This window comes from Heloderma suspectum, chromosome 1, assembly GCF_057233095.1.
Source record: "Heloderma suspectum isolate Gila_16-S chromosome 1, 16-S_ref, whole genome shotgun sequence".
NCBI classification, from domain to species: domain Eukaryota; kingdom Metazoa; phylum Chordata; class Lepidosauria; order Squamata; family Helodermatidae; genus Heloderma; species Heloderma suspectum.
In genome coordinates, this window is record NC_139458.1 from 389,908,425 (window position 1) to 389,936,170 (window position 27,746).

Below are 27,746 nucleotides of genomic sequence, written 5' to 3' on the forward strand. Positions count from 1 at the left end.
TTTGTCTGTGCCCAATTCAAAATGTTTGTGATGACCTTTTAAAGTCCTTTATGATTTGGGAGTAGGATACCTAAAGGACAAACATCTGTTGTATGAATCTTTTCACTTTCTAGGATCTTCCAGAAATGCACTCCCCACATGTACGTTTGGTTGGAACGGGGGGGGGGGGGGGGAGAGAGAGGGTTTTGTCTCAGTGGCTGTGTCTAGGCACTGGAACTCCCTCCCAAATGAGGTCTGTTTTGTCCCCTCATTAATGGCTTTTTGCTATGCAGTGAAAACCTTACTTTTTAGGAAGGCTTTTGGATCTTTAGTGGTTTAAACTAAGATGAAAATTGTTTTTAACTCCATAGGAGATTGTATTAGTGGATGCTTTTTTTCTGTTGTTTTTAGCTTCACTGCTTTTTTATTTTTATCTTTGTATTATGTTTTAATTTTCTACAGTTGTTAGCTACCTTGCACTCTGGATGAAAATTGGGGTAGAAATGTCTACATAAATAAATAGAATGGGCTGAATAATCTACCAGGGGTAGAATAATCAGTAGAGCACATGTTGACACTACTCAGAGCTCCAGTGAAAGTCTCAAGAAGTGATATTTGAAGCATATTTGATAAAATGTGAAGCATATAGTTGGAGACCATGCAGGACAAAACATACTTTATTGTACTGCAACATCAAAAATACATATAGAGTAGTCCATCAAGGACTGTGCCAATGACAAATTGCCAGACTAGTGAAACTCAGCTACTAAAATAACGGGGATCTACTGAAGTCAAAAGTAAAGATTATTCATCTGAGGCACAATGCACTATTGTTTAAATATCCTTCAATTTAGCTGCAGTATACAATCCTACATGTTTTCCCTTTAACTTGCGTATTAGAGCTACTTCAAACTAAGAAGGGTGCCCAAACTGCAGCTCAATGGCCAGAATGCCACCTGTGGAGTGTGAAATGTACAACCACAACCTGCCCCTCCAATTTCCTAGTCACATATGGGAGGTAGGGCTCACGGAACAGAATTCCTAAAGGCACTTGCAGTGGCATGCGCCCCCTCCCCTCCCCCCTCCTAGCCACTGCAAGTGTGGTTAGGACTGAAGTAATAACCATTATTCCACCAGCTACAGGGATGTTCTCTTTCCATTCCTTGTTCATTATTAGAACAGGTGCTTAAGAATCAGTTGCAGTAAGGCAAATACCTTGTCTATGAAATACCTAGTTTGGACAAGGAGAGTATAAAATTGTGATTAGTCCTCTAAAATGCAGCTGTTGGATTTCCAAAAAAGTGACTTGGGCAGGCCATGCTGGAAGCAATGTTTGGACACCACTGAGCAAGGAGAGTTGAAAGAAGGGTTTGCTCAGATGAGCAAGATCCAATATTGCGACACAATTAACTGTTACAAGAAGCACCAGGTAATCCAGCAACTAAGTACAGCTACATGAACTTGTTATGCTGGTAAAAGCAGTAAAGGCGCAGCACCACAATGGTAAGATGCAACTAAAAGTAAGAGCTCTGACATCAGATGCAGCATTTGAAGAGAAACTGTTAGCCATTTAAACAGATGTAGATCAGATGCCTGACTGTATGCATGTTTGTACATGCTGGCATGCCTTTCTTCCTCGCAGCCAGGTTTTTAATGCAAAGCTACAGGTTAAAAGGGGGAAAGCTCTAAGATTAAGAGTTGCAAATTTTCTATTTAAGGTCAACCAAGAAAGGGGGGTGGGGGAAAATGTTGCAGCTACAGCAACTGCTCAATCCCCATCACTACCAACATAGTTTTGAAGCAACACAAGACTGGGCAGCCATTTCTTAATATTATTTTATAAGTTATATCTGGAAACTGGAAAGACGAGCAGTTTTGCCCTGTTTTTTTTTCAAGGTAATAATCAACACCAGTCATATGGTGGAGGGTGTGTGTAAGTAAATGAGGAATGACAACTTCGGGTTACACACACAAAAAAGAGACTCAGACAAGCACAGACTCTGTACTACCACTGAACCCCAACAAGAATCTAAATCAACGGCTAGCACAAACTTGACTAAACACTGAACCTTTAGCACTTGTCACAAATGCAATCTCTTTTTAAGCCAGGTGAAAAAGTCTGGCTAAAAATGAATTAAGAATTTAGGACAAAAAATAGAAATAAATTAAAAGACATTGCTAGACTAAAATTTCTTCTCAATACAACAGGTTTTGCAAACTAAAATCCAACTGATTTCTCTCTAATAAAAAGAAATATCCCAAATTCCTTGAAGATGATTTGTAACTTCAAGTGCATACATATCTGAGACTGAGGAAGAAAAGGCAAAGTTACAGCTTCCATACAATATTCTCTAAGAACAACTGAGAGAAAGGGGTAAAAAAAGGAAAAAAAGGAACATTTCCATCTTGAATTCTTACAATCTTTCCCTCTCTGCAGTTCATGAATCCAGCGCTGATGCTAAGGTGACAGTGTATTAAGTATTTTTTTTGTTGATTTTTCTCTTTTTTAAAGTTTCAACAGAGAAAGCCTGAAGACAAGGAGATGTCCATTCAAGAGTTATCAGACGGAACATGCTCCTCAAACCCCTCACTCTCTCGGACTAAAGCTCTTTCCAGGATAACACGGCCTTCCTTGTAGCGCTGGCTGTCTTCAGTGGCAAATTCATAAATCCAGCCTAGCTTGCTGTTGCAATTCTTGCAGCTCACGTCACGAACCATATGGCGGCCAGTGAGCATGACTCGGTCCTGGACTTCACTGTACTGCAGATTTACTACCTGTTGTAGGTAAAAGGGATAAAAACATTTTGAGGCATACCGAGTCTACAGCGAGGGTTTAGAATTGTTGCTGTGACTAGACAACTTTGGGATAGTTTAGTGCTGTGGTCTTCAACTGTCAGGGTACTAAAGTTTAATAGCAAAGTAATTCCTGAAGCAATCTGGAAAGACAGTGTGGTAGCTGTGGCTGGAGCTCTGCTCTTGCTGCCAAAGGCGCTAGAGCCAGGGGCTTTTAAACTGTTTAAAGGAAGAAAAAAAATTAGAGGAAGCTGTCATTATCACCATGTTACTGCCACTCCCCCTGCAAAACATTTCCCCCTCCTCAAAATCATGTCCCCTGTTTTGGGGAGATAAAATGCCCCCACCCCCACAAATCAAGCAAACCATGGATGTGGGGGATGTTTGTTACAGTCCTACAGCAAGGGTTGGCAACACTGAGCAAAAGCCAATGAAGAATTATGATCTGCTCCAATAAGGGGTAATTATATTGCCATTTTTGCTTATCATTTTATAACTACAGCTTATGGGCATTTGATAAAGTCTCCCCCCTCCCAAAGCATGGAACACCAAGCAAGGCTCCAAAAATCAAAATTGCTAGTTGGCTCCCATTTACTTTGTTCCTAATCTTCTGGAATTTATACCTTTCACATTTTCAAACTTTTCCGCAAATGAAGGCTTTTTTCCAAAGTGACTGCTGAGATCCTCAAGCTTTAACAGCAGCCAATGGGCCATATAATGGAATATCATTTCAGTGACAGTTTAGGACCATCATGTGAAACAGGGGTGTGGAACCTTTTTTTGCCCAAGGGCTAAATTAGTTCTAGTCAAGCACATCAGAGGTCACCTGCTAGCAGTGGGTGGGACCACACCACTATTGGCATGTGGTCCTCCATGACTGCTACACCCCATTCGCTCACACACTCATATACATAAACGCAGTCTCTCTCTTTCTACCTCCCCTCCTTCCATCAGGCAGTGATGTCAGAGATATGGGATTTCCTGTCTTCCCTTGTTTCAAGCTTTTAAGGAATCTCCATTGGTGCCAGTGGAGGCTTTTAAAAAGCCTGATTGCAGCAGGGGAAGGGTGACTTTTTTGGGGGGGGAGGTGTCACAGTGTTGGGGAGTGGAGGTTTAGCCCATCCCTCCCCAGCAGAAGCACCCTGAAAATCCCTCCTCCCATGCTGCAATCAGGCTTTTAAAAAGCCTTCATTAGTACTAATTCTTTTATTTTTAAAAGCCTCATTGCAGCATACAAGGTGGAGGAGAAATCCCTTATCTCTAAGTACTGATTAGAGACAAGGAAGCAGGGAAGCTGGTGGGTCAAAGGTTCCCCATCTCTGATGTAAAATATCAAGATTGACTGACCATTACTTCTCAGCACATGTACATGCAGGGAAACAGGTGCCCACAGAATGAATACCTATTCATATTTGAATATTTGATATGTGAAGCAGGTATTAGCCACTGTTACTACCACATGTATCTGTACAATCCTCAGATTGGCATTTTCTGTTCCACCCAACGATGTACTGCAGAAAAAGTGTAGTGACACCCCCCCCCCCCCCGGAGTTTGAGATCTGTTTAACTAACCTTGTTAAATAGGAAGGCTCGTCCAGTAGCTCCTGTGAAACGGGTAGATATGAGCTCTGAGCGGTTGGTCAAGATTGTGTCACAATTTGCACAAGAGAATAGACGAGTACCACCAATATGATCCAAGAAAATCCGGCCCATTTTTAAAGTTTGCTGGAGCTCTAAAACAGGGAAGAAAGGTATTGCATCAGTGCTGACAATTCATGTCATCAAATCTTTGAATAAGCATGGATGGAATTATGTACAAGTAAGTAGTGTTGCAGGTGATTTAGGTATACAGAGTCTGTATATTCCATCCCCTCCCCCGGCAAAGATAGAAAAGCAACAAGGGGGTCGATTTTGTCCAGAAAAAAGGCTAAGCAGCCCTTTCCTGCACCCATTCCTCTGCTGAAACTTAAAGCCTCTTAAATCTGCTTTTCACTGAAAAAGTGTCAGGATATTAGATGTGTCTGCATTAATGTCTAGCTTGGTCCACAGGCTCTGTGCCTCATACAGTGAACATGCTTGTGCACACACACACACCCACACGCATACAACAGCACAAGAAGAAGAGCTATACCTGGAAAGGGCCGACAGTTAGTAGGAGATAACATTCTTTGCATACAAGAAGTCCCAGGCTCAATCCCTGGAGCTAGATGGACCAATAGTCTAACTTGGGATAAGGCAGCTGCCTATGTTCCACAAGGTTAAACTCAGATTGGCTACGTATAGCCCATACATGATGGAAAAGTATGGAATCCTCATATTTTGTATCATATTACATTTAGCAAGAATATCTCACATGCTATATCTGAACTAAGCAGAAACTTGTAATGTTATACCTACACATTTTCAGTTGCTGTTAGTACAGATACTGTAGGCTGGATCAAGTTCTCAACTCTGATTTATTATACAGAAGCCCTCAAAGTTGTATAGTTTTTCTCCATTTTATACTCTTTCATAATCACACATTGCATTTTTCTCCACTGAGGTAATTTTCAGTCAATGCTATATTTAATTTGGGTTTAAGTTATACTAAGTTTCTTTTATGAAAACTGTTTAGTGTGACTTCAAATTTAATACTAATACGCAAATTGGAGCAAAGCCTACACTTTTCTCTCAAAACTGAATCCATGACTAATTCACACACAAGCCCGTATCAAACAGACCAAGTGAAAGGCTGTTTGCAATTTTATATATAACAACAGATCGATAAATGAGATTGTTATTTACATCACAAAGCTTTTTATGCTTTATGAGTAGCTTTCTAGGTGCAGAAGCATGTGGTCAAGAGCAAGCAACTGAGTTTTATGTGGGACTTTAGCGGGGAAGTTTGAGGAGCAGTCCAGGTAGACAGTGATACTCCTACGCAGAGCCAAGTAACAAGGCCAGTGAGTGAGTTGCTGTAGTGACTTACAAGGTCAGAGCTGATTTTCTGCTGGACAATGTATAAAACTACACCTGCAGCGAGTGCAAGCTGGTATCTCTGCTGGAAGAGAAGGTACAAGGGCTTCGAGGTGACTATTTATGGTTTGGTTTATTGGGGAAGATGAAGAATTTCTGGACCGAACACAGGAAGCACCTCTGGAAAGATAACAGGAAGTGACAAAACTCATCATCTCAGTTCATGCTACAGATGATGACAGAATTCAACTTCTTGATAAGAGTTAATTCAGCCATTTTTGCTGGAGTATCCCTCTGAAATTCCTTTGTTCTCCTACTGACATGTTCTACTAGTGTTTGAATGTCATTTTTGTTGTCAGGCTCATGTCCATGTACTCTTTTCCCTAGAAACTCGTCCTTTTGCCCTATGTAGAATGCAGAATGGCATTGCTAGCAGATGATAGTATACAACACATTGGAAGATGAGCAGGTAAATGAACCCTTGATGTTGTGGCTGACATTGGTAGGTCCCGTAATATCGCTGCCTCAGTAGATATAGGAACAGCGTTGACATCTGAGTTTGTTGAAGGGTCTGGTCTATGTGGCCTGTGGTTGCTATTGAACAGCTATTTCAGGTTAGAGGGCTGTTTGTAAGCAGGGACAAGCCCACCACCCAAAGCCTGTGAAAGGGAAACATCATTATCCAAGATAAGTTGCAGATGATTGATGAAATGTTGGGAGTGGCTTTAGCTCAGAGCTACATGTGACAAGTGGTGTTCTCACTCTTTCTTCTAGGCTGTCCTGTACTAGAGTACCAATTTGGCTTTGTTGGTCTACTTTTTTACTTGAATGGGTGGGTATTGTACTCCAAGAAATTCCTGATGTAAATCCTTAAGTTGCAAGTCTTTGCCTCTTGAATCATAACAGGTAGAGGAGAGGTTTTTGAGGCAGGAAGTGAGAAAAAGCTGTAGAAGTGATTCACCAAGGAGGGGAGAGAGTCTAAATTGCACCATACATCCTTTTGTTTTATACTGTCATTTTGGTTCTTATTCAGGCTATATCTGGAAATGGGGTAAAACAACCTATTATTAAACTGCACCATTTAAGCACAAAGGATCTGAGTATTCATGTTAGGAACTACATTTAGACATTCAAATCCTAAGTAACTCCTGGGAGCCACAAAGCATTAGACTTTTCACTCTCTTCCTCTTATATATATATACTGTTTTCCATTAACTGAAGCAGGTTAAAGCACTTCAAATATGTAACTACCACTCTAACTAGGCATTCCTTTTTATTCATTCCCATGAGTTAATTTCTACCACCACTTGACCAGGTTTAAACAGGAAGTCGGTGTGGTCTCCATACACTGGCAGTGCTCACTGGCAAGTCTTGTTAACATTTTTTCATGGGCTGATGTTCATACTGTCAAGTTGGCACCTCTTTCTGATGGACCGATAAAAATGCAGGGGGGAGCAGCAGGCTCTTGGGTACATAATTCTTCTTTAGATTACTATGCAAGGATCAGAATAAACAAGAAGTGGTGAAGGACATATTACGCTAGATTACAAATTCATCAGCATTTTTAAGTTGACAAGGGCTAAGCCAAAAAGACATTTTAGAACAGGCATAATTAGAAAAATGGCTCATTGTAGGCAGCATAGTCTTGAGCTATTACATGTGAATTGTTGTAAAATATTATGATTTGATACTGCAAGTTTGCATTCCTCAAGTACTTGTCCTGTGGAGCAAGGCACTCTGTGCAGGGCTCTGTGACATGAGTTTTCTGGAAAATTTAGAACTGGGAAATTTTCAAATGCAAATTATGTTACTTTGCATTGGGTCATTTGCAACAGAAAATTTTCTGATACCCTAAAAAGATCTAATTCAGCACATTTATTTTACTTGTATTTGGTAAACAAAGCTAAAAAAACCAGTACCCCATGTTAATTTTTTGTCATAATATACCAGAAGTATTTGATCCAAAACATTTGAGGGGAGAAATTAAAGCACACTTCATGTGATTTAAATGTTGTAAAAACAGTAACATGTACTTCCTTTACATTGTTTAAATTTTAAGACAACAATTAAGGTACAAAAAACTGTTAACACAATTAATTTTAGCAACCCAAAGAACTGGGCATGATATGCTCACAACCTCTTATATGTTTCAATGGAGTTCAACTCTCTCCACTAAAGTTTTGTTGGGACACCTTCTGTTTCACTGTCACTACTTAATTCGTTCCATTTCACTGAGACATATATGTATTCCAATGATTTATATATATTCTCTCACATACATTCAAGGGATAATCAACTAAAAACATTAATTCCAACTTTGAAACTGCCAAGCTTGCCTAACACTGTATTTGCAATTAGCATACATCCGTTTTTACTAATAAACTTATGAAACTGAAAATTTCCCACCCCACATCACTGGCAGGGCTGTCCCAAAAGATTGTTCACAAACTTCTGCTTGTTCTGTTCATGGCAGTCCATCGTCTTAAGAATATTATCAGCCCTCACTCTGAACTGTGGGTGCATTTCAAATAGCTTTTGTATGGGGACTGGATGAGGAGACCAGAACAATCCACCAAGCCCGACACCTTGTTCAAAAGGTTGGACCATCCTCCCAGCAAGCCATAGGCATTTCATATCTGGCATTTTCATTTAAAAGAACCTTGGGTAGCAAGGCCTCTGCGTGAGATCCTAAGGTAGAAAGGCCAACTTTCCCTTCTAACAAGCCTAAAACATTGTATGTTCAAAATACAGCAGATGTGTAATCCTGGAATAATGCAAAATTCAAGCCCAGCCAGCTTACTAATGACACAGCTACTTCCCTCAACAGAGCTGTACAATACTGTTACCCACCCTTCTATGGCCAATTTGAGCAGTCCAGAGCACTGGTGTTAAGATACTCACCTATGGTTCCTGAAGGCTTGAGAACATCCACTACAATAACTTGACTTCTGTTTCTCTGCTTTTTCTACCCACTGTTACTGAAACTCCCCGAATGCAGAAGTATATGAAGGAGATTCAAAATAATGCTTTAACATCAGTTTCAGGTGTAAATACTTCTACTTTTCTGGTCCCAAGGGAGAAAGACAAAAGACAATAGCAACACTTGAGACAGTACATATAGTTTATTGAGGACAGTCACAGTAGCCAGGATGCTGCTCCACTATACTTTACTTGCAAGGAATCTGGGCCCCCATCTACACGAGCCTTTTACTCCAGGGCAGCTGCGAGTCGAGGTCCTTTGGGACATACGACGCAGTCGCCACTTTGCAACCATCCATGGTTTTCTCCCAGAAAATGTGGATTTCCAAGGAGGCATTTTGCTGCAATTTTTTTGGTTTGCTGCGGGTTTCCAGCAGTTGCGAGCTGTCTGTCCCTTCCCCAAACCAACTTTGCATTTTGGGGTGGGCATGTTGCAGGCATGCATAGTGTTTGCGTCACTCTGTGATGCCCCTTTACCCCCCCATCCCTTCGCAGCTGCGCAGTTACAGAGGCACAGAGAGGCATTTTCATTTATTTAATCACATTTTTGCAGCTTCATATGTTTGCAATGGTTGCTTCTGGACTCAGTGCCCAAGGGCTGGGGGGAGGGTCTTGGGGGAGGACCAACTGCGCTCCGGCCACTGTTTCAGAGTGATGGGTAGGCACGTACTGCTCACTCCTTGGGTGAGTGTGAACCATCACAAGAGTCTCATGCTAGGGAACTGCCAAACAGTTGGCGTGGAAATGACGGCGCACAGGCAACCCACATTTTACCTAACGAGGAACGGACAGACACAAGAGAACCCCTAAAATATGAAACAGCCACTGAAGTGTCACACCCCCACACTCACAGGCCCGCATAGCTGTGTATTAAAATATAGTGGCAAAAAAGGGCATGGCGGACTCTGTTGTGAAAGCCCACAGTAAATCGCGGGTGTATCACAGCAGAAGCTAATTCGAAGCTGCAATGCTGCGCAACTGCGACAGAGTGAAGGGTGAAAGTGGTGCCATGTAGCTGGGGCCTGGGTCTTTTAGAGTATCCAAGTTGTAGGAGGAAGTATAGAAACACATGATTGTGAAGCTTCCCTCTCTATGTGCCTATAAATATCAGTTTGTCATTCAACAAAGCATCAAAACTTTGAGATTTGTTTTGGAGAAAGTAACAATTTCTTGATAAATTTTAAATAAATTTAAGCAAAGAATGGACAAATACTTTATACTCAATTTTGTTTCACAAAATAATTTCTGCTGGCAGGCAAATACATCAAGCAGGCCTTTGGCGTGTAAGCAGGCTATTGAGTTGTGTGCTATTTTTATTCCTTATTTCTTTATTTTAATGTATACGTTTTATTATTGTTTTAGTCAATGTTTCTGTAAGCTCACTGGAGTGCTATTTTATTGGTAGGAAGGCAGGGTACAAATGAAATAAATTCAAAAATAAATTCAAAAATGAACACATAATTAACATAATTAAATTCAGTCCAGTCAATACGTCCAACTAATATCTTGCTTGATTACAGAACTACAATTACATGTTAGGTCAGATGGCTTGGACACTCCTATATTTCAAGCATGTTAAATATTTCACTAGGTACAAGTGGAAATCATTGACTAGAATTCAAACCTCATCACTAGAGTTCAAGCCTGGAGGGGGCTGCACTCCCCCTAAAGGAACAGGTTTGGGGGTGCTCCTGGACCCAGAACTGTCACTTGAGGCACAGGTGGACTCAGTGGAATGGAGGACCTTTTATCAGCTTAGGCTGATATACCAACTACTCCCTTAACTGGACAGAGATGGCCAAGCTAGCCTCTTGTCTGATTAAATGAAATGCGCTATACGTGGGGCTGCCTTTGAAAATGGTCTGGAAACTTCAGCAGGTCCAAAACAGGGCAGTGAGATTGTTACCGGGGACTGGCCAACAAGATCATATGAGGCCAGTACTTTTCCAGCTGTACTGGCTGCCAGTCCATTTCTAGGCCCAGTTCAAAGTGCTGGTATTAACATTTAAAGCCCTGAACAGCTTGGGGCCAGGTTATCTGAAGGATCGCCTCCTCCCTTATCTACCTGCCTGGACCCCAAGATCATTTTTAGGGGTCCTTCTCTGGGAGCCCCTGCCAAAAGAAGTGAAGTAGGTGGCTACCAGGAAGCGGGCCTTTTCTGCTGTGGCACCCTGGTTGTGGAATGAGCTCCCTAGAGAGGTTTCCCAGGCACCTACGTTGTACTCTTTCCAGAGCCAGGTGAAGACCTTTTTATTTTCCCAGGAATTTTAGGGTTCTAGTCTTTTAGCTCTGCTGTTTTAAATTTCTTATTGTATTTTAAATCTCTGCATTGCTGCTAGGTTTTATAGTGGTTGTACTTTTATACTGTGCTTCTAATGCTTTTATGTTTTATATTGTTTTTATGCAGTACTTGTACTTTCAATTTTTGTGAACCGCCCAGAGAGTTTCGGCTATTGGGTGGTATAGGAACGTAATAAATAAATAAATCACTAAGAAAATAAACAAACATTGCCTGTATAAAATGTAAGAATCACTTCCAAGCAAGAACACATTTGTGAAATGGAAGAAGCTGGTTCTCTCTTCTTTCAAGGCCATGAGCACGCCAGAAATAACTAGTACACTATTTGTAGTCATGCAGGCAAGCATATGTTTAGTAATTTTACGGGGATAACTTTAAAGCTCAATACGGTTATAAGGAGCAGTTTGCAGAATGAAGCTCAAGAGGCCTTGGTGCCCTTCCACTGGGATCAACTCCAGCTTTACCTCAGTTATTCAAGGACAGTCACAGAATCTTCTCAGGACAGAGAAGCAGCATCCTATAGGCCATTCTGATTTATAGAAGCAGCGGTATGCACCAGTCATATTTACCAGTAAGGGAGCAAGTACAGGAGTTTAACAGCGTAAAACTCTGTCCTTCTAGCTGTGAATAGATTCAGAGGCTGCAGGAATCTTTTTTGCAAGTTATAGCAAGTCAAAACATTTAATTTCCAGTATGAAAGCAAGGCAAGAGAATCTACCAAAGATCTCCCTAGAAATTATCAATTCTAGAAATGGACAGGCCCAAACCCAGGAAGTGTTATAAACAGGATAAGGCTGCAATCCTGTGCACACATACCTGAGAATACGCCAGACTGAGCAGTGATATTTACTTCTGTGCAAATGTACATATAAACACGCTGATGTGTTATTAACCAAGAGTTTGAATTAAGATACTGCTTCTTAATGGAAACTATAAAGTCATTTTTACAAATCTCTAAACTAAGCACAGTTAAATGTTTAGTATGATAAAAGTTGTCTGTTTAATTTCTTAAATAGGCAGTTGTATTCTTATTAAGCTGTAACTAGGATTTCTGACCCAATATTAACAATATTGCTATGCTAGAATAACGGTACATCTAGCTTTATGTTCTCTCACTGTTCACCAAGATGCTGCAGGGGAGTTCATAAGAAAAATGAAATAGCATCTGTGGATCAGAATTAAGTTGCTTATGAAATGTGTAGGCTGCACATTTTGTAACTCCTGACTTGTGTAATAGGCTGCTGCAATGACCTCCACAGGTTAATTAGGTGTTGCATAAAATCATTTTGCCTTAAAATTCATACCAATTTCAGATCATGTTTGAGAGAGAATGCATGTTTGTTCCTGATATGTCATGAAGAATCTTATTTCAAGAGGATACACGTGTAACTAGAAAGGACTGAGATGCAGACAAGTGTTTGGATTTGAATCCTTTCTAGCAATATATACATTCTCTTGTTTGCAGAGAGTTAGTCTTTAAGAGGACTGCAATTAAGTTTCATAAAGCGATATAACAGTAGAAATAGGATTTTTTTTCAGCCCGCTGCATTCAGACAAGGTCTCCCATTAGTATTACTTCTCTTTCACATTATTGAGCTTCAACAGGGGAATTCACATGACCTTTTTCTTTCCTAGGGTGGCTTATTTCTACGCAACTGCAACACACACATGCATTCTGATATTATGTACAATTCAACCCACTTCAGGTTCTGTGTCAAACTATTAAGAAGTCTTTACAGTTGAAGCAGAGAGGAGCAAACGAGGCACCCCCAAATACATGCACCTGTTGGAAAGGTTATGTTAAATACTCAGATGACTAGAGCAATTGTCCCATATATTATAGAGACTACACGAGTATTAGTAGAACAGTTGAGAGACATAGTCATGTTAACAATGCTAAAAAGCCAGGGAAATGAATCACTTTTCTAAACCGAAATAACATGTAACCCACATAAACTGTAGGGGCTCTAGTGCAATTTTTGTTCTAGGGAGTTCCTTCCCCAGAGTTCTTGGAACATTGGAGCAGAAGGGCAACATTCTGTCATTTCTTATCACAAGGGGATTATCGTCCTTCACCTACATTAACCCCCCCCCCCCCCCGGTCTCCAGAGTTCAGAAAAAAAGAGGGAAGTCCTTTTCCGTAGCCTGTATTTAATACATTAGTATCTAACCTTTATTCCACCATGAAACTCAAAGCAGCACACACAGGGTCCCCAGGCAGTCTCCCATGAAGGCACTGATCAGACACAGACCTACAGCAAGGTGACTGCATCATGTGCCTTTAGCCTACACTCTGTTGGACTGCAACTCCCATCATTCCTCATCAGTGGCTCTGCTAAGGCTGATGGGAGTTGCAGTCCAGCAACATCTGGAAGGCAACACATTCCCTGCCACTAGAGTAGTGGCTAAGAGGCTGAGGGTTGTGTCCAATGTTTAGTCTACCTTAAGTACCATTCATTTCAATTGGTCTACTCCAAGTACAAACCTGAGTTGCAAACCAAGACATCTCTGGTTCATATTTCACCATGACATCATATTACTAATTAATTTTAAATAAGCCACCCTCTCTCAGCCACCAACTATGAATAAGCCTGTGTTACAAAGTTGTTATAAGGAAAATGAAAAATGTTTTGAATACGTTTCCACTAAAAGTAGTGCTCAAGCTGTCTAACTGTAATAAAATACAGATGTTTCATAATTAAAAATTACATATTTTTGGAAAATGCACTTCATTGTGCAGGGGTAAGTGGAAAGATCTGAGGTAAGTTCTATTTGAACCCACCAGTGGTACCAACACTGCATTGTAAATGTGTCATACCAGATTTTTAAAAGTTTTGGTTCAATGCGAAATATTTTCAAAATCCTGAATACCCAAGAAAATACTCTTAAATTACCAGGGGTGTGGTGGGATGGGGTGGGGGATCAAACATAATCAAATATTCTATAGATCTGTATTTGCCATAGTTTATACAAACTTGTTAGAATACAGAAATAATTCTGAGTCATACATAAGGTGCTTGGCATTAAAGAATTAAATATTAGAAGGACAGTCAAAAAAGCAGAGTCTGCTCCCCTCTGATAATGTTTTAATCACTTAGGCAGCTGCTATATTTAGTAGACAGCAGAGCTATGGCAAGAGTGGAGACAGCAGCAGCACCATTACTACAGCATGATTTCCCCCACTCAACATCCACTGCAGAGCACCACAAGAGGAGTGTGCTTCTGCCACCTTCCCAGAAGACCCAGAACCTGTAGTCCTGCTCCTGTTATCCAAACAAGATATACACAAAGAAGGTAGTGGAGAAAGGGAACACGCCCTGATTCTGGTCACATGGCTGACAGCCATCCAACCAGCGAAGGTTCTGCCCATCTCTGGTTTGAGAATGAGGCTATCCCAGAAGCACAGGCGATTTGACAACAAATAAGGAGGAAACAGCTGACAAGAGAGACCTGTGGGCCCCAAGTTGCTGGTGCTGCTTAGCCAGAACAGAAAGCAACTGTCTTTTCTCTCCCACTCCCCTCCAAGCACTGTTTTATTTAGAGAGCACTCACACATTTACAGCCAAAGGTTATGGGAACAGAGATGAAGCTGCTTAGAGCATGCAGAAATGAAAAAGCCGCTGCTGTACTGGTCCAAAAACTAGGAACAAAGTAGCAAGGGGCATCAATGATTCTGACCAGGTGTTCCCTGAAACTGGGGAGAAAGGTGCGATGCCTGGTTTCAGGGCAAAGAGGAGAAGAAGTTATTGGGACTGACCTGTGATGACATGTTTTGAATCGAAGAATAATTAGGCAGGGGCGGGGAAGGGGAACAAACAGAAAGACCGGAAGCAGAGGGAGCGTTGTTGTCTCTCTCTCTCTCTCACACACACACACACCCCCCTATAGAGAGAATTTATTTCCTTGCAAGTGTTCCAGGCGCACACACTCGACTGCCCTAACTGGAAAAACAGCTTTCGAGAGGCGTTGGGGAAGCTTCGGGCGGCGGGGAGAGATAAAAGAAGAGACTGATGCCCCCAGGACCTTGTTAGCGACAGAGTTCGGGATAATATCCGTCGCAGTTTGGAACCTCTTTGCCGCCAGAGAGCGAGGCTTGCGAGTCCAACTGGACAAAAGGCGACGCGTTGTCGCGGCTGTGGCCGTTGCGCGAGATTCCGGGGAGGGCCAGAGGAGCGGAATGGCGACGGCTGAAGGCTCCCTTGTTGTTGTTGTTGTTGCGGTGATGATGCACCCGCGGCGGGGGGAGGGGGCGGCGGCCGAGGGGTGATGCCGGGGGGAGGGGGCGGGCGCCTCCCGCGCGCTGTTGTGCCGTATTGAGCGTTACTGGGAGGGAGGGGCCGGCTTCGGGGTGTTTACGAGGAGGGAGCGCGCCAGCGAGGAGGGGGGACACGAGGGGGGCCGATGGGGAGGATGCCTGCGTGGGCTTTCGTGAGTGTGTGCATGTGGGGGGGCAAAAACAACAACACCTCACACACGCATACGGGGCTAGGGACCCCCTTCGTCAGAGACGGAGGCGGGAGGGAAGGAAGGAAGGAAGGAAATAGACGGGGCGCCCGCGGCAGCCCCAGGGCCACCGGCGGCCTCTCCCCAGAGCGCCTTGCGGGGCCCGCAGCCGCCGGGGCCCGCAGCCGCCTCGGCCACTCGCCCCTCCGCCCACCTCCTCCCGCGCAGGCGGCCTCGCCAGCCCAGCGCGAGCAGCAGCCGTTACCTGCGGATGGACAGCGGCCACAGCCGAGGGCTGGCGGGGAGAGCGAGAAGCCAACCGCGGGGCGGCTTCAGCGCCGGCCGTCGACGGGTTCGGCGTCGCTTCAGCAGCGGCCTCTCAACTCAGCTGAGAGACTCACTCTTCGTCCCCGCCCCCTGCTCGCTCGCTCCCCCTCCCTCCTGGCCCCGCCCCCGCGCTCGAGGCCCCGCCTCCAGCAGTGCCAATCACCGCCGTCCTGGGTGATGGCCGCGCCCCCCGGCGCTCCGGGCCGCGCTAGCGGCGCACAAACGCTGAGGCCACGTGGGGACGGGGGTTCTTAAAGGGCCAGGCGACGAAGCGGGAGCTCAGAGAAGCTTATGCTTTGCGCGGGTGGCCCTTTAAACTTGCTGTGTGGCCGCCCTCCGTCCTCCCGGTTACACGTCTTCGTTGTTTGTTTGTTTCTTTTCCAGAGGGTAGCCGTGTTAGTCTATGGCAGCAAAGCAACAGAGTCTTGTGGAACCTTAAAGACGATGGAGACTGATGGCTCTAATTTCGGTGGGGCTTTGAATCCATTCTGGGTTTCAGTCACAACCAGCCAGAACCAACCAACAGGACGTAGCCAAGGTGCTGAGCCCATTTGGGGGGGAGTAGGCTTCAGCACTTTGGATTGCTCCTTTAGAGTTCTGGCTGGTCTTGACTGAAACCCAGAATGACATTACAGCCCCACTGAAATCGGAGCCACCAGTCTCTGTGACTTGAAGACCAATACATTTATTCATAGAATCATAGAATAGTAGGGTTGGAAGGGGCCTACAAGGCCATTGAGTCCAACCCCCTGCTCAATGCAGGAATCCAAGTCAGAGCATCCCTGACAGATGGCTGTCCAGCCTCGTATCGAACACCTCCAGTGTGGGAGAGCCCACCACCTGCCTAGGTCATTGGTTCCATTGTCGTATTGCTCTAATAGGAAGTTTTTCCTGATGTTCAGTGGAATCTGGCTTCCTGTAACTTGAGCCCATTATTCCGTGTCCTGCACTCTGGGATGTTGGAGAAGAGATGCTGGCCTTCCTCTCTGTGACAACCTTTCAAGGACTTGAAGAGCGCTATCATATCTCCCCTCAGTCTTCTTTTCTCAAGGCTAAACATGCCCAGTTCTTTCAGTCTCTCTTCATAGGGCTTTGTTTCCAGTTCCCTGACCATCTTTGTTGCCCTCCTCTGAACCCTCTCCAGCTTGTCTGCATCCTTCTTAAAGTGTGGTGTCCAGAACTGGACACAGTACTCCAGATGAGGCCTAACCAGCGCTGAGTAGAGGGGAACTAGTACTTCCCGTGATTTGAAAGCTATGCTTCTATTAATGCAGCCCAAAAGAGCACTGGCCTTTTTTGCAGCCACATCACCTTGTTGGCTCATCTTCAGCTTGTGATCTACAACAGTTCCAAGATCCTTCTTGCTTGTAGTGTTGTTGAGCCACGTATCCCCCATCTTGTAACTGTGCATTTGGTTTCTTTTTCCTAGGTGCAGAACTTGGCATTTATCCCTGTTAAATTTCATTCTCTTGTTTTCTGCCCAGCGCTCCAGTCTATCAAGATTACTTTGAATTTTGTTTCTGTCTTCCAAAGTATAAGAACATAAGAAAAGCCATGCTGAAGCAGACCAAGGACCCACCTAGTCTAGCATTCTGTTCACACAGTGGCCAACCAGCTGTCCACCAGGAAACCACAAGCAGAACATGAGTGCAACCGCACCCACCTGCCCATGTTCCCCAGCAACTGCTGTATGCAGGCATACTGCCTCTGGTCCTGGAGATAGCATAGAGCCATCAGGACTAGTTGCCTCTGATATTCTGTTGATATCCCACCCCAATATGTACTGTATAAGAAACTTGAAACTCTCCATAATACACCATGCATTTGATGTGGACTATAACTGGACTATACTCCAAGAAAACCAATGCCAGAATTAATTTGTTAGTTTTTAAGGTGCCACAAGACTCTTGGTGGTTTCTGTTGTTGTTCTCTGACTGTCTGTATAACCAGGAGGGCATGAGGATGCAACCACATCCTATGTTTCCTTACATGTCACTTGCTGAGTTCTATAGGGCTCCATAAGCTTGCAGCCAAAGACAGAGGGAGAGAGCTTTCAGAGTGAGTTTTCAGTTAGATTTACTCCCAAGTAAGTGGGCAGGGACTACAGTGCAGTTATAAAACATCACATTCAGATGATCCCAGCCAGGTTCAAAACCCCTGCCATCTCCTTTTTTTCTTTTTCTTTTTTAAATATCTCTGCTCTAGAGAGCCCCTGCCAACTGCAGTGGATGATGATACTGAGCAATACTCTGACTCAGGAGCTTCATATGGTCATATATAATTGGTTAAGTGTGGGTTGGGCTGCAGCCTTAAAACTGAATTTCTACAAATTGGTCAGTAACGTAAAACCAAACAGCAAGGTGTGAAACTGTCTTGCCCAAAGGAGGAGGTGGTAAGACCTCTGCTCAAAACCCCACCCGGAACCCTGCTGTATTGGATCATTTGCAGCCAGTCTCCAGTATTCCAAGATCCAGTATTCTTGCCCAAGCACTTTTGATCAGGAATAATATAGTCTCACACCTGTTAATTACTCAAATAACTCTATGGCCCAAGTGATAGGGCTTTAGCTCAGCATTTTCTCTTTGGATACCATCCAGCTCATCTTTACAATTATTTTTATGCCAGTTACCCAGAATTCATTGTGAAACTGCATGTGTCTTTGTGTATCTTCCCTTTAATACAATTGCTACTTTTTAAAAACTTATTTATAGTTTTAAATTTTTAATTATTTATCATAAAACATTTGGCATTTGTATTTCATAATAACAGATCTTATATTGTTTTAAAAGAGGTGGCTTAGCATTTTCTAAATAGTCTTCCCAGAAAGTCCAATAAAGCAAAATTAGCTATTCCTTAAAAATCCAGGTCAAGGCTTTGACTGACCTGAGCATGTTGGAGCTTAAATTTGGAAAGGGGACTTGTAGAAATGTCCCCTGCACTGACAAGGGCTCTGTAGAGGAAACTCCCCAGAAGACCTTTTCATAATGAGGAGACAGCATGACATGCTGACTGCTTCTTTTATGCCTGAAACTCCAGTGGGACCTTAAAAACCAGGGCTTGTGGGCCTCTTTAAGAGCCTTCTAGCTTCTTGGCCTGTCTCCTTGTTCTTCAAACAAGTTAGGATGGTATGGCCTTGGAAGGCAGGGAAGATCTCTTTGGCTACAGTCCACCTGGTTATTTAGCTTATCTTTTGGGCAAGATGAAGAAATGCCTAGACATCATGAGACTATCACAACAGGTGTGATCAGGAAGCTGACAGCACGTAGACATGGGAGATTTGGAGCATATAAGTCCCTCCAGAGCGTCACTCAGTTTGAGCTTTGGCACAGATCCAGGACCATGGAGGTGCTGTGCATGGGCCAACTGGAGTCTCTCCACTCTCATTTTCTGGGGTTCCCGACAGCAGAATGGAGAAGTAAGGTATCTTCCTCAGCTTTGATTTATAATATCCTATGTTTAGTTGTAATATTCTGCCTGCTATAGTTAATAAAGCTTTTTGACTCTTACTCCTTTTGTGTAGTCATTGCTCTGAATCCAGAAAAGAAACGCTCTGCCTTTAGCAAAACAGGCTCAGAATAACAAACATGGAGAAGGGAAAGAGCCAAGGGAGAGAGGTAGGAAGGATAAATCTAGCCAGTGGAGGCTGGTGGCTCCGATTTTGGTGGGGCTGTAGATCCATTCTGGGTTTCAGTCAGAACCAGCTAGAACTCCAAAGGAGATATCCAAGGTGCTGAAACCTATCCCCAAAATGGGTTCAGTGCCTTGGAAAACACCTTCAGAGTTCTGGCTGGTTCTGACTGAAATCTAGAATGGAATCACAGCGCACACACCCACACACCAAAATCAGAGCCACCAGCCTCCACTGAATCTAGCTAAGTGGGTTAGGGTCTAGCAAGGCTGGAACAAGCCTCACTAGCAGGGTCTTTCTCTAGTAGTCATTCTGGCAAACACTGAGCCCAGGCAGAGCTTGAATGTGAAGACTGCAAGCTGGCACAGCCTGGATGAATCTTCTCTGGAGATTACTCTTACAGGGTCTGCTTCAGTGATGTAGTAGAGGTTGCAGCCCCCGCACTTTTTCATTAGCAGGGACTCTGAAGTCATCTGCCCCCCCCCCCCGAATTCCCTGTTCCCTCTGAGCTTAGCTGTGACTCTCACTGTAGCTGTGGGGAGAATGAATTTTCCAAGCAACAATATATTGTTCCATGTTGGAATGCAAAGTGTATGGGATGACTTCTTCTGGAATGGGAAATTAAGACCTATTCGCTTTACTAAAGACGTGCTCCTGGTGGAGATGAAAACTCCTAGAACTGGTTTGTGGATATGGATCGAAACAGCTGCCTGAAATTTTTGGACTGCCCTTGGAGATTGTCACAATGAGCTCCTGCATTTCCAAATTTACCACTACACCACTGTGTGCATGTGTGTGTGTGTGTGTGTGTGTGTGTAGTTCAATCCAGCTGGGTGTGTGGACATTTCAGTTGGAAGGGGAGGGGGGAAATAGAATGAAGGAGCTTAGGGCAGGCTAATGGGTAATGTTGGGGCGTTAAGGGATTGTGCAAAGGGGTAGTTTAAATGAGAAGGGATCTGTCCACGAGGGCTGAGCTGAAAGGGTGAAGCTTCCATAGAGCATCACATTTTGAAAACCTAAAATGTTTGTGTGTGAGTGAGTAAGATTTTAACACCCCTGCATTTTTTCTCAGATGTCCACTTGAAATCCTACCGCCTTACTCTCAGCTGCACTGTTTTTGGATCCCAGTTGAAGGCTGTATATCTTTGTTGTTGTTGTTCAGTCGTTCAGTCGTGTCCAACTCTTCATGACCCCATGGACCATAGCACACCAGGCCCTCCTGTCCTGCGCTCTCTCCCGGAGCTGTATATCTTACAAGGTTGTATAATCTTAGAAGGGTGCGTGGCTGTGACTGTCAGGAAGGGACCCTGTGCTTCTGAATTTGCCACTGCACTACTGGTCTGCTTGCCTCTTGTTTTCTTAAAGAAAAAGGTGATAACGCTCCAGCCAAGTTACTCAGAAAGGAAGAGAAATACAGATAAGGGTGTTCCTATACTTGATGGTGCTGTAATGATTGTAGGTTAGCCATGGAAGAAGAAATGTAGGTTTGGTGAGCTTCCCCTTTGGGGTTCTCCCTGTCCGCTGTGATGAGGTATCCTCTGAATCTGATACACAGCATCTGGCATTTGCATTTTTCCAGAAACCCTCCCTTTCTGACACAGAGAATCCTACATGAATTGACAAGTCATGCTGACTCCACTAGTGCCCTGTAGTGCAGCCACCTTGTCCTTTGCTGCAGCTACAGATGAAACTGTGAGAAGACAGAAGAGCCCACTGGGCCCATCACATGATCCTGCCAGTGCTGCCTGCTGCTGGCACATGGGGGTGCTCAGCCCCATGGGAAAATCCAGAGAGGGTTTGAGCCACACAGCCCCCTCCTCCACTGGAACTTACAGCTGTGCCTTGACGACTCAGGTTCACAGTTTGGGTGCATGCCTGGATTCAGCCCTGATGCCCAGGTCCTGGTGGCGGGCAGGAGCGCGTTTGCACAGCTGAGGCTAGTGCGTCTACTGCATCCATTCCTAGAGATGTCTGATCTGGCCATGCTCATGTAGGCCTTAGTTACATCTGTTTGGACTACTGTAAGCTACTCTATGTGAGGTTGCCTTTGAAAAGTATTTGGAAACTTCAGCTGATCCAGGATGCTGCTGCCAGACTGTTGACCAGGACTGGTTTGGTTACAGGGAGGATGTGACTTTCTTGTTACAACACCTTGACTGGCTTCTGTTTCCAGGCACACTTCAAAGTGCTGCTTGTGACCTTTAAAGCCCTATATGGCTTGGGACCAGGCTACCTGAAAGACCGCCTTCTCCTGTATGAGCCTGTCTGGGTTTCACGATCTTCTGGGGAGGCCCTGTTTTCAGGACTGCAACCATCAGAGGCACATTTGGTGAGAGAGGGCCCCTCAGTGGCGGCTCCCAGGGTCTGGGACTCCTGGCCCAGGGAGGCTAGGTTGGCCCCCTCTCTATTGTCCTTACGCCAGCAGGCATTTTATGAATGGGTGAACCCCCTCCCCCAGCAGCCATTTTGTGAGATCATCCATGACACTCTTATCAAAATGGTGCCCACTGACCCAGAATTTGGGGACTGGACCCCTGGATAGTCAATTCTCAGGCCATGAATGACAGCATCAAGATCTCCATTCTCTGGAGAGGTTACAATATCAAATGGAGGGGATAGCATCTACTCCCAGCCAATGTTATCAGATTTCTTGGATACTATATCCTCTCCAGAGAATGGAGATCTTGACACTGTCATTCATGCCCTGAGAACTGACTATCCAGGGGAATCAGGCAACAAGACAGACTCTATGAGAAAATTCCACACATGGCACCTTCAACCTTACATACCTCCTCAGAAACTACTGGACCTTGCCTCCCCAGAAATTTGTGGTCTTTAGGCTTCTCTACACCAGGGTTTTATCCCTTAGCTTTACCGGGGCTTCTGCTACTGGATTCTTTGAGGGATTAAGATTGGCTCCTTTACATGTGTTTATGCATCCTTTATTGGGGGGGGGGGGATTTCCTTTCTCTGCAAGTTCTATATGTTTCATTATACAGCTATTACATGACGCTGTGATTTAGTGGAATTGTGGAAGTATATGCAGCCGTTCCAGCGCATAATGCTTTTAGGGGGGAAAAAAAGCCAAACTTTCCCCAATCTGTAAAAACATGGGATAAAGGTTATAAAGCACAGGAGAGGCTATGGAAGTTGATGCCATCCTGTAAAGGACCCTCAAACTTCTGTGAGTGACCAATAATGAGCACATGATAAAAGCCTTGCATAGAGATGCCCCTTGACACAGATGACTGCTTGTTTGGAGATGTCTGCAGTTAGATAGCCCATGTTAAGCTGTTAGGTTTGCTCTGGTTGATGCAAGGCAAGGATGCAAGCAGTCCTTACTCCTGCTCTTGCTAACAAATTACATCATAATGAAATAAAAATGGTAAGAGGCCACGGGTTGCCCACCCCTGAGTTACAGGCAAGCAAGCTTCTTGTTTCCACCTGGGGTGAGCCCCACTGGAAATGACCTGGGAGTTTTTAAAAAAGGACATTCTAAAGGCACAATTACAAACAATTCCAACAAGAAAAAAAGGTGGAAGACAACAGGAGAAGCCAATGTGGCTTCACAAAAAGATTAGAGACGACCTGAAAACAAAAAAGCACACATAAAGGAAGTGGAAGGAAGGACAAGCAACAAAAGAGGAGTACAGGCAGATACCACAGAATTGCAGGGATGGTGTCAGGAAGGCTAAAGCTGAGGACAAGTTGAGGTTAGAGAGGGATGCTAAAAGCACCAGAAAGGCTTTCTTCAGATACATGCATAGTAAAGGACAGAGGAAATAAATGGTGGTTCAACTATTAAATTAGGTTGGCAAAGTGATAACAGATGACAAAGAAAAGGCAGAAGCACTCAATTCCTACTTTGCCTCAGTCTTCTCCCAAAAGAGGGTCTATGACCCCCCTGGCAAAGGCGAAGTACAGGCTGAAGGGGCAGGATTGCAGCTTGAGATCGATAGGCATATGGTCAAGGAACACCTAATTACTTCGAATGAGTTCAAATCTCCAGAGCCAGATGAACTGCATCCTAGAGTAATAAAGGAACTGACAGAAGAGGTCTCAGAGCCACTGTCTCTTATCTTGGAGAAATCATGGAGGACGGGTGAAGTGCCAGATGACTGGAGGAGGGCTAATGTTGTCCCTATCTTCAAAAAGGGTAAAAAGGAGGAACCTGGGAACTACAGAACTGTCAGTCTGACATCAATCCTTGGGGAAATTCTGGAGCAGATTATGAAGCAATTCATCTGTAAGCACCTTGAAAACAATGCAGTGATTACTCGAAGTCAATATGATTGAATTGTCAAGAACAAATCCTGCCAGAGTAATCTGATCTCATTTTTTGATCAGGTAACCTCCCTTGTGGACTGTGGGAATGCTGCAGACATAATATACCTCACCTTCAGCAAAGCTTTCCACAAAGTGCCCCATGATATCCTGATGAGCAAACTAGCTCTAAGTGGGCTAGATGAAACAACGATCAGGTGGATCCACAGTTGGCTACAGAATCAGACTTAAGAGTGCAGATCAATGGGATCTTCTCAAACTGGGGAGAGGTAACGAGCGGGGTGCCGCAGGGCTCAGTCCTGGGCCCAGTGCTCTTCAACATTTTTATTAATGACTTGGAGGAAGAGGTGCAGGGAATGCTGATCAAATTTGCAGATGACACAAAATTGGCCAGGATAGTTAATACCCTGGAAGACAGAAACAAATTCAAAGGGATCTTGATAGACTGGAGCGCTGGGCAGAAAACAACAGAATTAAATTTAATAGGGATAAATGCCAAGTTCTGCACCTAGGAAAAAGAAACCAAAGGCACAGTTACAAGATGGGGGATACTTGGCTCAACAACACTACAAGCGAGAAGGATCTTGGAATTGTTGTAGATCACAAGCTGAAGATGAGCCAACAAGGTGATGTGGCTGCAAAAAAGGCCAATGCTCTTTTGGGCTGCATTAATAGAAGCATAGGTTCCAAATCCTGGGAAGTACTAGTTCCCCTCTACTCAGCACTGGTTAGGCCTCATCTGGAGTACTGTGTCCAGTTCTGGGCACCACACTTTAAGAAGGATGCAGACAAACTGGAGAGGGTTCAGATGAAGGAAGGCAACAAAGATGATCAGGGGACTGGAAACAAAGCCCTATGAAGACAGACTGAAAGAACTGGGCATGTTTAGCCTTGAGAAGAGAAGACTGAGGGGAGAGATGATAGCGCTGTTCAAGTCCTTGAAAGGTTGTCACAGAGAGGAAGGCCAGGATCTCTTCTTGATCATCCCAGAGTGCAGGGCACAGAATAATGGGCTCAAGTTACAGGAAATCAGATTCCATCTGAACATCAGGAAAAACTTCCTGACTGTTAGAGCAATATCATAGTATTATATGATCTATACTGTTACATTCTTGGAATATTTGACAATGGTCAGCTGATAATATCTCCTGTTGTTAATTTTGCTGTGTGCAAAGTTTTAAGCTTCTAATGCCACAATCCTGTCCACTTACCTGGAAGGAAGCCCTGTTGAACTCAATGAGACTTACTTCTGAGTAGATACATATAGGCTTGTACTGTAAATTGTTTAAAAGTTTAGCATTCTCTGTCTCCTTTGTTATCCTTTTACTGCTGAAAGGCAACCAGAAATGCTTTTATAAAACTAAAGTATCTGACCAGTTAATGGACCAATATGTCAGCCTTAGGCCATAGCAATAATTTCGCAATTCAGTTGGCTGGGAATGCTGAGAGTTGTTGGACTTTTCTCTGTCTAAACATGCATAGGATTGCACCCTAAGTATATTGTTTTGATTACATGACTGAACGTTAAGGAGTTTAAATGGTCCATTCATCCAATGAACCTGAAAAAATATTAATACTCAAACTGAACTAAAATACCAGCTTTTTAAAGAAACTAACAAAGTTTGTATAAATATTTGACCTGGGTAAAATCAAATTCTAAGGGTGTGTGTGTGTGTGTGTGTGAAAACAAATGGATAGATCTGTTTTCTCATTTTTCTTTTCCAGTTCTTTTAAACAAAGTAAATATGACTTTTTAAACAGGGATTGGACTTCAGATGGTGAGTATGCAGTAGTAGAGGTGTACATTACCCCTGATGGATATTAGTGACAGGTAAAATGAGACACCCATCATGCACAATTTTTGAAGAGAGAAAACTTCTGAAAGGGGGTGGTACTCTTAAGAATTCACAGAGCAATCCTATACATGCCTACTAAGAAGTGAGTTCCATTGAGTTCAGCCTAAAACTACTTTCCTCTTGATACCCCTTTTTTAGTATCTCAAAATTCAGCTGCTGCCACAGGCCTTGTTGGGCTCCTTCACACGGAGCTTTTATCCTGGGATTGAGATTGCTCCTTCATGGAAATTTACGGGCTCTTTACATGACGCCGTGACCCTGCCGTGACACTCCAGGGCATTTCCTGCACTAAATGCCCTTAGTTCTGTTTTTAAATAGATCGCAGATAATGAGCGATCAAATTACCCCGTTGTGTTCTGCTTCAGTTTCCTCCGTCAAAGTTAAAGCGGCAAGAAGAGGAGCAAGATCAATGAAAGATCATGGAAGACTCAGATATGGGAAGAAGGAGCGGGGAAGGGAAGCGCATGTAAAGGGAGTCAGTTGTGATCCTGCATTTAAAATGGAAGCAGAAAGCCCCATTTTAAATGCAGGATTTGGGCTGGTATAGAGATGCCCTTTGAAAGCAATTGCCCAAGGGAATGTAAACTATGAAGACAGTAACAACAGGTTTATTAGTGGTTTGCTTCTGTGAATATAAATAATAGAAAACCAATGTCTCTCTCTGTCTACCTACCATCTATCTAATATTCTGTGTGCGTGTGTGTGCGTGTGTGTGTGGTGATTACAGACTTTCCTTGGAGGCATGGCTGTGAGCCTGTTATGATGAACCCTGCCTGGACAAGTGGGTGATGCTGAGCAAAATGCTCCAAGACTGGGTCTTATTACCAGTATAGAGCAGGGAAGAGCAACACAGAATCCACAGGCCACTTGCAGCCCCCATGGCCTTTTTTTGCAGAAACCTCCTGGGAGCATGGTTTTGCTTCCAAACAAGGTGGGGCTGTTGTCACTGTTCTACCAATTTTTGGCAGCAAATCCAGGTGCAGTGACAGGGGGCAGGCAAGGGTGCGGCCCCTGGTAGGGTCCGGGAGGCAACACGATCCCTGGACCATCAGAAGCTGCCCTTCCCCGGTGCAGAGTTTCTTTTGAGATTCCACCCATATGGTGACAGCCACCGGCTTATACCTTGGAATATGAGTTAATGGCAGTGGCGGGGGGAACAGGAGACAGCTGTTGCCTCCATGCCATGCATGTGGGTTTCCCAGAAGTATCCAGCTGGCCATTGTTGCTGACAGGACGCTAGACTCGGTGGATGGCTCAGCAGGGCTTTTGTTACCAGACATTGCAATGGTAGAGCACAGAAAGAATGAGGTTTGATTCTAGCTGTTTTCTGGGTGGGGAACATGAGACCTTGATTGCTGGGCAGAGTATAAGCTGTGGAGGAAACCAGTTTGGTTTAATGTTGTCATTCTGCTGACAATTATAGATGAGTCCACTGCAGCAAAAACAGAGTCCAGTGGCACCTTTAGACTATTTATTAATCTATACATTTATTCTTATATTCATTGGTTCCTCTTTAATATGTATTTGTGAATGAACTGTTCTGTTGCTGTTTGTTGTGGTTGGAGTTTGTCTGTTTGTTTGTTTGTTTACAAATGAACTATGTTCTTTCTGTGTTCTTTCTTCCAATGAGGATTCTCCCTATAAAGGCACGGAGCACCTTTTATCGGTTTAGGCTGGTATACCAACTACGCCCTTCTGGACAGAGATAGCCTAGCTACAGCTACAGCTAGCTTGTCTGGAAAACTGTGATGCGTTATACATGGGGCTGCCTTTGAAAATGGTCTGGAAACTTCAGCAGGTCCAAAACAGGGCAGTGAGATTGTTAACGAGGACTGGCCAACGAGATCACACTATGCCAGTACTTTTCCAGTTGCAGTGGCTGCCAGTTCTTGTCCAGGCCCAATTCAAAGTGTATTAACATTCAAACCCCTAAATGGCTTGGGGCCAGGTTACCTGAAGGATCGTCTCCTCCCATATGTACCTGCCCAGACCCTAAGATCATCTTCATGGGTCCTTTTCTGGGAGCCCCTGACAAAAGAAGTGAGGTGGGTGGCTACCAGGAAGAAGTCCTTTTCTGCTGTGGCCCCCGGCTGTGGAGTGGGCTTTCTAGAGAGGTTTGCCAGGCATCCACGTTGTACTCCTTTCAGTGCCAGGTGAAGGCCTTTTTATTCTCCCAGCATTTTAGCATTCTAGCCTTTTAACT

The 27,746-nt window shown here is 44.0% G+C and overlaps 1 protein-coding gene across 5 annotated transcripts; it reads right to left on the reverse strand.

Moving 5' to 3' along the window:
• Positions 1-574: 574 nt before the first annotated feature.
• YPEL5 (yippee like 5) lies at positions 575-15,854 on the reverse strand. 5 transcript variants are annotated; one of them, XM_084828613.1, is made up of 3 exons: positions 15,714-15,854; positions 4,345-4,505; positions 575-2,754 (listed from the first exon to the last, which is right to left on the reverse strand). In XM_084828613.1, exons 2-3 carry the CDS (start codon positions 4,483-4,485, stop codon positions 2,530-2,532), a joined length of 366 nt encoding a protein of 121 aa, XP_084684739.1. In that variant the 5' UTR covers positions 4,486-4,505; positions 15,714-15,854; the 3' UTR covers positions 575-2,529. The 5 variants fall into 5 exon arrangements, with proteins under 5 accessions (XP_084684739.1, XP_084684740.1, XP_084684742.1 ...); XM_084828614.1 differs by lacking the exon at positions 15,714-15,854 and adding an exon at positions 15,029-15,106; XM_084828616.1 differs by lacking the exon at positions 15,714-15,854 and adding an exon at positions 7,147-7,212.
• Between the last annotated feature and the right edge of the window lie 11,892 nt (positions 15,855-27,746).

Coding starts and splice junctions, on each gene's coding strand:
- YPEL5 (XM_084828612.1), bottom strand. Junction 2,755..4,344: donor GAGCCTTCCTATTTAACAAG/GTTAGTTAAACA, acceptor TACCTACAACAG/GTAGTAAATCTGCAGTACAG.